Source organism: Petaurus breviceps, unplaced genomic scaffold (assembly GCF_028583685.1).
Source record: "Petaurus breviceps papuanus isolate PSGF00001 unplaced genomic scaffold, PetGlider_PUasm1.0 90823, whole genome shotgun sequence".
Taxonomy (NCBI): Eukaryota; Metazoa; Chordata; class Mammalia; order Diprotodontia; family Petauridae; genus Petaurus; species Petaurus breviceps.
This window is the reverse complement of record NW_027187352.1, coordinates 23,793,106-23,807,176: the sequence shown is the minus strand read 5'-3', so window position 1 is coordinate 23,807,176 and position 14,071 is coordinate 23,793,106. Positions and strand designations below refer to the sequence as shown.

Sequence of the window (14,071 nt, the reverse complement as noted above, 5' to 3'; positions counted from 1 at the left end):
CAAAAGCTAGGGAAAAGTTTGTTGCCAAAAGTAGTTATCAAATTTTGGTATTGTTCTTTATATTTTATTCTTTTCAAAAACAATAAACAATTGCATATCTGTGGATTGTTTTAATGCTGGAAGATAAAGTAGATGAATGTTCAAGCCTCCATGAATCTATGATAGAGACCTTCCATTATATAATATCTTTTTGGTATTCTTTACCTCTGGCATCCCCTGTGGTGAAAAAGCACTAAAAGGTGGTACCACATCTGGAATATGTTCATATCCTGGAGGAGGTGGTTCAAATAATGTTGTGTTGAAAATCTAAAAAAAAAAAATCACAGTTATTAAAATTTACAATTAAAATTTGATCCTTTTTTTTGTAGCAGTCTTAGTTTGGTTCAATATAATGGCCCTTCCATTAAAACTAGAACACAAGTTCTTGGTGGTATGTCCAAAGAGGTGGGATGAGTCAAGCGACAAAAATGTAGTAAGTCCCTACTGACCTATTTAGCACGTGTCCAGCACTGTGTTATATACACTGTGGGAGAGTACAAAAAAAGTATAAGGCATCATTTCTATTCTCTAGGAGATTTCAGATGTTGTCAAGCAGACAATAGCAACTAGAAAGAAATTATGTTTCGTAAAAATTCAGAGAAGGTGGAGAAAAACAGAAGAGATAATGATAGCTTTAGGTTTTTTGTTAAACATATCTGAGTCAATATTCCAGTGAAGACTGAAATAAAAGTGATTTTTAAAATACTGACAAGAATTTTTGAGAAATTTGAAAAAATGCATCTTAAATCACTTTAGGAGTTTAGAAAGAGGAGTAATGTGTTATTTCACAGCTTACAATGGCTCACTGTACAATAATAGATAAAATGCAATACTGAGGCAAACTTGGTATGTACTAGAATTTACCATCACATCACTTGATTTGAACTTAGCACTGATTTTCACTTACTGATGAAGTTATTAATATTGGGGGAGGTATTTTATAATGATGCCAAGGGAAGGAGAATTTCTGCCAGCACTTTTTGAGACACACATTCCCTTTCCATCATGCCTGGTTTTAGACTCCTCGATGAAAACATACAGTGTTATCAAGGGAAACAATGAAAACAAGTAGGAATGAAAGGAGAATAACATTTAAAATACAAAGTATAACAAAGCAGTAATGATCACACCAACTTGTTCCTCTTTTAAGAAGGAAAAAGTAGATCAATAGAATATACTAGACAAGTGATAAAAATAACAATAGCAACAATAATAATTAATAATAATAGCTGGCATCTATATTGTACTTTAAGCTTCGCAAAGCATTTTAAATATATAATCTCACTTGATCCTCACAATAATCCTATGAAGTAGATGCTATTACTATCTTCATTTTATAGAAAAAAACCTGAGGCTCAGAAAGAAAAAAAAATATGAGGCTTATAAAGAAAAAAAAAACCTGAGGCTCATGATTGCGACAATCATGGTGTCACAGTAGTAAGAATCTGAGGCAGGATGGATCAGAACTTAACCTTCCCTCATTATTGCACTTTATATTGATAACTATTGGTGTAACCATCCTCTTAAGTGCCAAAATAAACACTATTTTCAATGGGAATTACAATTTATTTTTCTCACTATTTCTGTAGTCCAAATCACAGAAATCTTTAGGAAGGAAATGGGCTTCTGTTTGAGCTGCAAATGTCCATAATATCTTACATTTGCATATTGCTTCCTACTTTTAAAGCCTTTTTCATTATCTTATTATTAAGATTACTTTGAAATAGACAGAGAAGGTATTATTATCCCTAAAATGAGACTTAAGAGTCCTTGAGCCCAAGGTCATTCAATTAGCAAGTGGCAGAACAAGTCAGGAAAGAGAGTGTTCTGACTCCTAAGCCAAGGCTCCTTTCAATCCATTGAGCTGGCTGAGAGAAGAGGATGACCTGGATGAGCAGAGAAGTCACCCTGGGATGAAGAACAGGACGGAGGCAGAAATTCACCTTCACTGTACAGGGTAAAGTGAGAAAATTATTTTTCAATTATTTTCACTTCTTACTTACAGTAAAGTCAAAACTACACACAATGTTGCACTTACTTAGAATAGTTTAATTTTCCATCAACGTTTATAATTGCAGGAAGACTTTTTATGATAGATAATTTCTAATGGAAATTTCTTAAATGTACATTACTACAGTCATTCTTATCTATATCTTGCCACTGGATCCAGATGGATCCACAGGAGAAAGTGAGGCTGGTGATTTTGCACAGCTCTGCTTCACTTAAATCTAACTAACTTGCAAGTCATGGCATCACTTTTCTGATGTTATAGTCCTCTTTGAGAACAAAGGATAAACAACAATACTTCCCCATTTGCTCTAACAGTAGCTGGCATAATCGGGCAGCTAGGTGGCAAAGTGGAGAGAGTGCTGGGCCAGGAGTCAGGAATACTCATCTTACTGAGTTCAAATCTGGCCTCAGATGCTTCTTAGCTGTGTGAATCAATCTGTAAAAGTCGCTTAACTCCTATTTGCCACAGTTCCTCATCTGTAAAATGAGGACACACTGAAGAAAGAAATAGCAAACAACTCCATTATCTTTGCCAAGAAAATCCCATGGACATAGAGTTGGACATGACTGAACAACCACAACAAACAAACATTTTGTAGAACTACAGTATAATGACAAAATTCATTCAGAGGATGAAAAACTTTTAGCATCTAAAGGAAAATAATAAGAAAAGAATGAAGTAGGAATAGAATTTTTAGACAACAAATTACATTATAAAATAGTAATCCTCAGTTAAAAGAACAGAAAAGCAGACCAATAGAACATACTACATTAGAAGAATCATATAGGGGCAGCTAGGTGGTGTAGTGAATAGAACACTGGTCCTGGAGTGAGGAAAACCTGAGTTCAAATCTTGTCCCAGACACTTAACACAAAACTAGCCATGTGACCTTGGGCAAGTCACTTATCCCCAAATGCCCTACCTTCCCCCCCTCCAAAAAGCAAAGAAAAAAAAAGGAATCATATAACCAACTAAATCATTAACCCAACATTCCATAAACCTATAATAAAGGCTACTTAAAGATATCCCTATTTGTCAAGAACATCTGGGAAACTTGTAAAACAGTTTGGAAGAAATTAGATTCAAACAGGGGGACAATTTGGTATAGTGGATTAAGCTCTTTGCCAAGAATACAGAAGACCTGACTTCTTACCTCAGCTCCTATGGTAAGCACTGAGCCTGTTTTCCCAGCCTGAGGTATGTAAGTGGTACAAAAGATAAGAGTGCTGGGCCTGGAGTCAGGAAGATCTGAGTTCAAATTTGACTTTGGACATTTTATTAGTCGTGTGACCCTGGGCGAGTCAGTTAATTTATGTTTGCCTCAATTTCTTCAAATGTAAAATGAGAATAATAATAGCACCTACCTCAGAGGGTTTTGTGAGGATCCAAATGAATGAATATTTATAAAAAACACTTATCACAATGTCTGGCACATAGTAAGTGTTATATAAATGCTGATTCCCTTTTCTTCCTTTCCCTCTCCCATTGTAAGAAAGGGATAATGATAGCAACTATATTACAGGGGCTGTTGCAAGATTCAAATGAGATATATCCCCCAAATACTATATAAATGTTAGCTATTATTAGATTAATAAACATTATTCCTTCATGATTTAACAATGACATTCAAATTAATGAATTTTATAATCGTTTGGTCTTCATTCTGAATGCTGCACTTCATTTTCAGATTATATGTAAATAAAAAAAACTAAATAATTTTACTGTTACCTTCATACGATTACACATGTCAAATGGAAAAATTATCCAATTATTAAAAAATTATGGTATGACATACTTAGAGAAGAATAAGAAGTTATAGCTTTTCCAGTGGTTAAGAGAGGATATAAAAAGAAAATAGAAAATAAAGAGATTATAAAAGTCAAAAGACAATCTCATTTGTATACAATTTTAAAAACTTTTGGATAATTAAAATCAGTGAAATTAGAATGACAATAGATATAAATGAAAATCAATGCTATATTTTATTATCTGTTAAAAATATGACATTGACACAATATCAGTAATCTCCCAAGGAAAAAGTAGCCAAATCATTCAGTTACTATTAATCAAAGAAAGGCAAATTAAAACAACTTTCACCTATCACCTCATAATCTTCAAATTAGCAGAGATAGAAGAGGAAATTCAATTGTGAATGGCGTCAAATAACTACCAGTAGATTTGGGAACTGGTCAAATCATTCTAGAAAACAATTTGGAATTATGCATGAGAAGATATGAAATTGATCATACTTGGATCTAGAGATTTCATTACAGGGATTATATCCTTGGGAAATTAATGACAGGAAAGAGTCAGATGTACAAATATATTCATAGTATTATTACCTGTCATAATGATTGGAAGAAATGTCTGAACACTCTAATATATAAATGTAATGGGATATTACTTTACCATAAAGAATAATCCAGATACTGGTGGCTATTATCTACCAACCCCCAAGATATTCTTCTTCCTTCCTCAATGAGTTTGGTGCCTGACTCAGTTTTTTCTCCTACCCTCATGTTAATGGACTTCAACATACATATTGATGTTCCCTTAAATGCTTTATTAGGCCAATGGCTCAATCTAGTGTTATGATCTATTCTTCCATCCATATAAGCTACTCATATATATGGTCATATCCCTGATCTTGTCATTACCCACAAATATTCTACTTTTACTCTGAACTTCCTTTATCTGATCATAATCTTTTATCATTTCATACTCTCCATGCCTTATAAAATCTAATCTTGATTTTTATCCTTACCATAATCACTATTTCTGCCATCCCTCTCTCTTTTGTGGGCCCACACAAATAGTACAAGTGCCAACACTCTTCCTTGTATTAGCTACAGTCTCCTCCCTTCCCTATCTTAACCCTTTGGTGAACCCATTCTATAGTACTTTATACCATCTAATCCCTTTGACTCCTTGTTTGGTATTTGCTGATCAGTCCTTGACAATGCCAATCCTGGATTATTCCCAACATCTACTTCTTTCCTTCATATTTATATAATATTAAACAGACATGAAGAAAATCATGAACCATATTGAATGGGTCCATTACCAATTTGTTTTATAATTTTAACTGAGCTCTCACTGCAGCAAGGCAAATCTTCTAATGTTTTCATTTAATTGATCGGCTATCCCACACTCCATGGCAACTATTCCAGGCTTTCTTATTTCTCCTTAAACTTCTCAAGGCACTCTTCCCATACCATCTCAGTCTAAGACCTCGCCTGGTACTTAAAGAAAAATTGAAACAATTTACTGAAAACTCTCTCTTCTCCCCTCTTCCTTATCTCACACTACTTAGACCTGCTTCCACTATCCCTTTATTCCAGTGCCAGATGAAGAGGTGGCTCTTTTCCTTGACAATCCAAATGCCAAAACATGAAATCTTGATCCCATCTTCTCCCATATTCCCCAGCAGATGAATTCCTCTCTCATCTCTCTTCCTTCTTTCAATCTCTAATCCTCAATTTCTCCATAGCTCCAGGATACTTCCCTGCTGCCTAGAAACACACTTATGTTTTCCTCATCCTTAAAAAAAAGCCTTGTCTTAATCTAACTATCCTCACTGGCTATGATATGATCTCTCTCCTCTTTTTCTTGGCCAAAGAAAATCATCTATACTCAATATTTTCACTTGCTCTTCTCTTACTCACTTTTAAATGCTGGAATATGGCTTCCAGTGACTTTATTCAAGTCACTCCCTTCTCTAGACCCGAGTTTCTGCACCTAATACAACCCTCTTATTTTACCTTCAACTTTTAATGTTTTATGAGTCTATAAAGAACATTTCTTAAGTTATTATTATCTATTTTTGGGATAGAGAGAAAATTGGCAGGTTTATGGGTACTAAGGAAGCATCCAGAAAAAAAAGTAGACCCAGTGGTGGACCCAGTCAGAAAAGCTGCATGAATTTTTCCACCTTCATTCAGCAGTTCATGTGTAGAAGCAAAGGCAGTAGAGATCATAGGAATCATCCATGACTGAGGCTTCGTAGAGAATAACTAGGGATATGATCAAGGAGTCGTGGACACAGGAGAAGATGATAACATAGAGTTAAATTGGCTCACCAAGGAGTCAAGATGAGGAAAAGAAGAGAAAGTGGCTAGTGCAGTGGTGATGGCCTGTAAAACAATGGTTTAGATGAAGAATGTCTGATATGGTAAGGCAGAAGGAGAAGCAAAAGGCTAATAGACTGTGATTAGATAAAGTAATTTCAGTTCTTAAACATGGAAGGAGTACATGGTGATGACAAGATAAAGTTAAGGTTGATAAGCTTACTTAAGTTGTCATGTACAAGGGTCAACGTGGATAGGCTCTGTCTGTCTTTATATAGGATTTATTCTGTAGTATCCCAAAACAACCAATTTCCCTTACCTCATTTCCATCTTCATCAATGATAGAGATATAGTTGGGATTAGTCTCATTGGGATAGGATAAGAGGACATCATAGTGAATAAGTTCAACTGAATCTAGGCCAAATTCCTTCCACTGGGATTGGATTTGCTTCGCAAGGTCCAAGTTTTGTTCCGTTCCTGCCAGATGTGGGATCCGTGTAAAATTACTAGTTGAGAAAAATGGATAATGGTTAAAAACAATGTTTGATTTAAATCATCTTTATTTTTAATTCATCAGAACACAGAGAAATATAAAAGAACTTTGCAATACATAATTCTTTGCATATGGATGAGGTTTTATGTTGTCAAATACAATCTCTCACCATGTAGAGATGTGATTATTTTCTCACCATATTCCTCATTTTCTAGAAATATTTCTTGATTTCCATAACAACTGTGAAAAAAGTGAGGAAGAGAGAGAATCTGGAAGAGGAAGAATCTGAACTGAAGTAAGAAGTTAAGAGACTTAGATTTCCTAGTTCTAATTTTTTTTTTTTAATTTTTAAAGCAATCGGGGTTAAGTAACTTGCTCAAGTTTATACAGACAGTTATTTCTGGGTGTGGTGCTAAGTATCTGAGCCCAGATTTGATCCCCAGGTCATCCCGACACTGGAGCTGGTGCTCTTACTTGCTGAGCCACCTGGCCACCCCATCTAGTTCTAATTTTATTGTGTGAATCACATAAATTCTCTTGGAATAAGTTTCCTCATTTGTGCAATGGGGTTCATGGGCTCTGCCCTACTTACTTTGTAGAGATGTGAAGAAGTGAAATATTCATGTCTATACACACTTCTTGCCTTACTATCTCCCTGTACCAATCTATCCCAGATTAATCTTTTTTAAAAATTATTTTATCTATAATTTATGGAATAAAACAAGCATTTCCATAACACAGCATGAAAAAAAAAGATTACACATGAAACTGCAAATCTCTTATGGACAGCTTTCAATTCCTTTTAAATTTATAGTAAAAGTACCATGTCAATTTCTTTTTTTTCCTTCCCTCAGATTAATCCTAATGGTCAAGGCTAGTCATGTCCCTTCACTGTTGAAATAAACTTCCAATGACCCTTATTACCTACTAAATAAAATCCAAACTTATAGTCATTTACAAACTTGTGCTCACTTATCTTCCTACCCATTATCTCAGACATATCCATTTTATAAACAAAAATTCTATACTTTAAGCTCTAGTCAGATTGCCTTCTTACCGTTTATCAAAATTGCTCAGTTCCATGATTTTTGGTGTCTTGATTCACACTACTTCTACATGTCTAGAAAAATAGTCCGTCCTTCAAAGCCCAGAAAAAAATGTCATTTTAACTATGAAACTTTGATTTTCCTCTTCCAGAAGTAATATCTCTCTCCTTTGGGGAATTGTCTCTTGCTTTATATCTCTTATCCACCTATGATCCTATAATTTTTAATAGCTATTTGATATGGAATTTTGTTTTGTTTTCTTTTTATTTTTCTCCATATAAGGAACAACATAAATGATGGTATCTGACCAGAGTAGGCCTTTTAATTCAAAGAGAAGTGGAGAATATGTAGAATATGTAGGTAAAAACAGCTTAAACAGACTAGTGAGTCTGTCAGTACAGTCCCTGATGCCAAAGGAATTCATTCAACCCTCATGTGCATTTTTGCCTACCCTTCTCATGAGGGTTATATTCAGATGGCTAAACCCAGAATGACAAGTTAAAAAAAAAAAAGAAATCTCCAAATCCCTTTCTCTTTTTGAATATGATACAGTGCTGACCTGGATTGTTCTGGCCATTCAGATCCAGCCTTCACTTCTAGAAGGGGCTGGGTTCTGGGACCTCCATTTACTACTTCATTTTTAATAAGCTATTTAGACATCTGAGACTTTGGGTAGCCAGTGCTGACATATGAAGCAATGTTATTTTTCTCATGTGAATGTACTATTGGTAGTTTATAGGCCATCAGTAAACCAAACATTAGTATGGAGTCATGTTTCTGCTCCTTGGGATCCAAAAATCAGATAATATATTAAGCATAAGCACAGAAGTAGAAAAGTGTAAGATGCATGAGGGACAATAAAATAATCCAATTTGGATGGAGCATAAAATAAATGGAGGGTAATTTCTTGAGACTAAATATTGCTAATATATATGCTAATGCTATATAGACTGTATATGTGCTAATAATATATATGCTAATGCTAATATAGAACACTTTGAAAGATGGAATAAGTAAGCTGCACTTTAATTGGTCTGCAATAGAGTGTCACAGAAGGGTTTTGATCAGAGAAGTGATTATTGGATCCATACATAAGGAAGAAAACATGACAGCAGTATGAAGGCTGGATTGGAGTAGGGAGAGAAGGTAGTTGGAAGGACCAGCCAGGAGGCTATTGTAAGTGGTAAACGGAAATAAGTGCATCTGTTCAGATGGTGGTAGTGGAGCTCGAGAATAGGGGACAGATGCAAGAAATACTGCAGAAGTAAAATCAGTAGGACTTAGTAGATGTGACAGGAGAAGCAGAGGGAGGAAACAAATATAACCAAAAAATATATAAAAAAATTCTGAACGTAGAATATTGGGTATCTGCTTGGTGAGATCAATGATAGCATCAGAGCAGAAAGAGCATTTTGTTAATATATTTGGAAGAACTGTCAGTGAGATATAATCCAGTTCAGTAGATGATTTTTCAGAGGGTGGAGAAGCAATCAGCTTCTTGCACAGTGACACACCTAGTAAATGTCTGGAGAAATACCTGAAATTCAGCTATCTTTTAATAAGTTTCAGTCTTTCTCCAGGCAATCAGCAAGGAGTTGACTGAAAGAAATCAACTCCAGCCCAGCAGCTGAAGTCTTCCTAACAGCTGAGCCTCTGACTACATTCTTTATTTGTATATGTGATTATATCATTTAGGTTCCTTCTTATGTCCCCCCTCACTCCCCTTCTAGAGATTCATTCCTAAAAACAAAGAATTTTTTTTTTTATAAAAAGAAGAGAAAAACATTCGGCAAAACCAATTAACAAACACATCAACAAAATCTGATGTTGTATGGAATAGTCCACACCTGTTAATCCTAACCTCTGAAAGGAGTGAAGAAAGATTTCTTCTTGTATTTCTTCTTTTACACAAAGCTTATTTTTCATTATTTCATGGTTTTAATTGTTTTGTTTCTGTTTTTCTTTCCATTTGCATGGCTGTAGTCCTGCATATTGTTTTCCTGCTATTTTATGTTGTATTTTGTAAACCTTAAAACAGTACATAAATGCTGGCTATTGTTTTTACTTTTCATTTAAAATGTATTATTTACTATATTTACTATTTTATTTTTAATTTTAAGATGATTACTATTATAATTGAGAGTTATATACTCATTATTTCTACATTGTCAAGAATTTTTCAGATTCGATGTCTAGCTTGTAAGTGATTTCAAGCATTTGGGTATATCACACACACACCAAAACCAAAACAAAACAAAGAAAAAACTTTTAAATTTGCTAATCTGTAAAAGGAAAGCAATGCTATTTATTTATATTAAGAATGTTGTATTATTAATTTTCCAAAATACCAAAGATGTCAGTGATTTCAAAGTAGAGGATAATTTAGAGGGTAACTAGTATGTTATAGAGAAGGAATCTGAGGCTCAGAAAGATTAAACAACTTGCCCAAAGTCAAATACATAGTAAACAAAAGAGCAAATGAAATACATAGTAAATGAAAGATTCATACCCAGGTCCTCCAGTTCCAAATCTAGCATTCTTTACAACTCATCACACCTGAACACATCTCTGTTTTTTGTGATTTAAGTCTGACTTAAGTCTCCACATACATCTCCCATTCTTACCGGCACTTTGCTTCAGTCCATCATCACACTGTGCTCCACTGAGTTCTCAATGAGAAGCACAGAAAGGTGAAAATAATGAAGTACAGTTAATAGTATTTTCTTGCCTGGTGAAATGACACTATTACAAGATAATTCAACATATATGCAAGCATTTAAATGCCAACTTTCTTCCTGAATAGGTAATTCAAGATAGGAACATTTCTAGAAAACTATTCTAACATGCTGAATATTAATTTTTAAAAATATGCTTACTATAAAAATGCTTTGATGTTTTCAGCTTTCAATTCATCCAGTAATGCCTTCTTCATATTTTGGTGGGGAATTATGGTACTAACTTCACTGGAGGGTTTTGCAATCCATCCTGTAACACATACCCAAAGCTCAGAATGAATTGGTGAGACATATGTAAATCATTCTTTATGTTATTAGCACTTTAAAAGATTCATCATTGTCATGGATATGACATAATTTAGCTTTTGAAAGAAAAGTCTGCATTATATTATATTGTCCACATTTGCCAAAATTGCTTATTATCTCCAAAAGATCACATAATCTCTGAGTCAGAAAAGACCTCAGTGACCACCTATACTGGGAAAAGATCTCTCCCTACACTATGCCTGGCAACTGTTCATTTAGTTTTTGCTCAAAGATCTCTAGAGAGATGGAACCCACTGTCTCCCAAGACAACTCAATATATGTCTATTTAGCAATAAGCATGAATAAGCTTCTTGCTATATCAAGCCTAAAACTTCTTTAATGCAATGTATATGTTATGTTCCTTGTTTTCTACTCTATGGCCAAGTAGAACAAATTAAATCCCTTGTTTGCACATGTTGGCTTTGTCAAATATTTTAAGATATGGTCCTCTTCAGGTTTCTCTCCTCTCTGCCTTACTTTCTCTAGCTGTTCTCTAGTTTACCAGGATTTTTCCATTCAGGACAGGGTACAAGAATTTCTAGGACCATCATTATGTCTCACTTAATACAGTCCAAGGTCCCATTATGCATGTTTGCTATGATATGCCAAAATTGACTTATGTTAAGGTCAATCTATCAAAACTCCGAGGAATATACCATACACTAAAACTCACTTAGCTTGTATCTATGAATTGATTTTCTGAACCCAATTTGAAAATTTCATTTTAGTTCATTCTTTCTAATATGTTCAATATATGTTCATTCTTTTTATATGTTCAACATGAGAACCTGTTGAGTTATTCTTAAATTTTAACTATCACCCAACATATTAGATATTTCCATTACTTTGATGTCACCTGCAAATTTTATGAACATACCATTTATGCCTTTATCCAAGTCACTGATAAAATTTTTTAAATAGTCCAGGACAAGCCCAGGGCCCAGAAACAAGGTAGAATCCTCTTTCCAAGCTGATATCCTTGATGATCATCGATTCATTAATAAATGCTTTTTTGGGTCCTGCCAAAAGGTCTGAATCTACATTATTTGAATTTCCAAATAATCCTTCTATCAAGAAAGCCCTTCTGTAGTCAAGTTTCTCTTTTCAAATTTTTTTTTTAAGATTTCAAACCTCTTTAATTTGCGTATTTTAAAATGTACATTCCAATAATTAAAATTATTTGCACAAGAAAAGGTACTGAGGTTAATTGCATTTACAACTTGCCAGGACGTTGGTACTATTTTGCATTTTACTTTGCTAAACACCTGGACTATATTTCTATTAAGGTTCTTCTTTCCCCAACATGCAAGTTCTTTTGATGGCCCTGGACCAAAATTAGCCAGAAAGGAAGATGGGGAAGCAACACAGCAGGATGTTCATTCCTACTCTGTCTTTTGGTTTTCTTTTGACTTTAAAAGGGGCAGCAGAGTCATTTAAATTTAATCCAACCTCTTCACATCTTACAAAGAGAAACAGCTAAAAGGAATAAAATTTAAAAAGCAACATTTGTGGAATGTGCATATTAGTAGGACAGGTTTCTCATGTCCAATTGTTTCTTTTGGAGAGAGTGAATTTTCCTTTTGTGTTTCCATCTTCTTCAATTCAGACTTAGGGGATTTCTGAATTTCAGCCACAACTGGTTTGTCAGACAGTTTTACAGATGACAATGTGATGGGTAGTTTTACAGCCGACAATGAAAGGCTGATCTCCAAGGTGGCAGTGCTAGACTGTTCCTTAGTCAAAATTTTCAGAAATCCTCATTAAATCATTCTTTTGGTATTGGAAAACTATAGTAAATGAAACAATAGAGAATTCCCTCCAGTTGCCATACCTCATTACTTAATAATTCATAAAATATTCACAACATAACTTTATTCATACATTATTGCAACACTTCAAAGGGCATTTGTTTTTAATTTTTCTTAATGGAGTCTATATCTCTGACAGGCAATAACTGACAAAATTATAATGAGTTTGCCATAATAACAGACTATTTTAATGTAGTCCATTTTATAAATGAGATTAGCTGAAGCCTTTCTGGACTTGATAAGTTCAAATAGACTGGTCAATGGGATAATGAAATTCATATAGGCTGGTCAAGGAAATACAAAACTAACAGGGGTCCCTCTACACTGGCCAAATGTGCTGAAAAATGGAATAATGATGTACCTACAAATGCACAAAACTCTGAGCCCCTTTGCCTACATGCCCTGGGTTATCTCACCTGCCTGTCCCTGATTACCTCATCTCCCCATGCAAGGCATGTTTTCCTCTATAAGAATATCTTGCTTCTCCTGTCTGTGTGGGGGGGAGGTGGGAAGTGGGGAGGAGAAGAAAGTCTCCCTTAAGGGGTGTTCTACTTTAAGGATCCACCTCCCTTAGGGGGCCCTCTCCCTTAGGAGGCCACCTCCCTTAAGGGGCTGTGACTTCCCTTAAGGAGGGGTCTGCTTGGTGTTTTATCTAGAATAAATAACTTTAATTGATTTGGAGATAGCCTGAGCAAATTCTTTTAAGACAAACACAAACCTTGTGTTGAGGGTTTATCAGTTTGGTGACCTTGCACCTCTTCAATAAATACTGTCATAGTTTCCTTAAAATAAAATACAATCTTATTTGAAAAGCTTTAGAGAGAAGGATATGAGCAGTATTGCCTTATAAGCTAGAGAACAGAAGTGAAAAAAAAATAAGCCCATGGAGAGCTTGACTTAAGGCCCAACAGTGAGATCATCTCAACAGAATTTACAGATGATATAGAAAAAACAAAATGACTTAAAATTTCACAGCTCTTCTGGTGTTTTGGGGTCAAGCTACTGATGAAAATGAAATCCCCAGTTAGCACATTTGTACTCCACTGATTTGGTATTTTTTTTTTTTAATAGAATGCTTCTTGTCTTGACGATCTGTCAGTGCCTCAGATTTTACCTAAGATCTCTCATTTCCAAATTTTGAAGTCCCTATTGACTTTCAAGGGATTTTTTGCATATGAGAAATTTTTGCATATGAGTGATGAAAATTGAAACTAATGGTAAAAAAACAATAACCTACAATGTGTCTCCTATTTGAATACTTGTAAGTATCTTTTTTCCCAACATTTTTTTCATCATTGACCTGGATAAAAGCATACATATATAATCAAAATTTGGGATAACAAAGAAATTATTGGAGGTGCTATGCTTAAAAACATTAAGGAACAATTTCTGTGTAATTTAATCATTTTATTAATAAGGTCAGCAGGTTATTAATAAAAGGATGGTCATTTGGCCATCTCTCTTAAAACAAAGACAATTATGACTGCAGACAGTTTATTTACCCTTCAAAACAGTAGGTGGTATACCAAACAGCAATAAAATCTAATTGACTAAAGTGTTTGGAGT

General features: G+C 34.6%; 1 protein-coding gene across 1 annotated transcript in view; it reads right to left on the bottom strand.

Moving 5' to 3' along the window:
• The window catches only part of LOC138148357 (glutamate carboxypeptidase 2-like), an 89,158-nt gene that overhangs the window by 60,117 nt on the left and 14,970 nt on the right, over nt 1-14,071 (bottom strand). The window contains exons 2-4 of the mRNA XM_069071050.1: nt 10,533-10,641; nt 6,437-6,623; nt 205-306 (exon numbers count right to left, since the gene is read on the bottom strand). Of these exons, the coding sequence (XP_068927151.1) occupies nt 205-306; nt 6,437-6,623; nt 10,533-10,641 (398 nt within the window). The remainder of the gene's footprint in view (nt 1-204; nt 307-6,436; nt 6,624-10,532; nt 10,642-14,071) is intronic.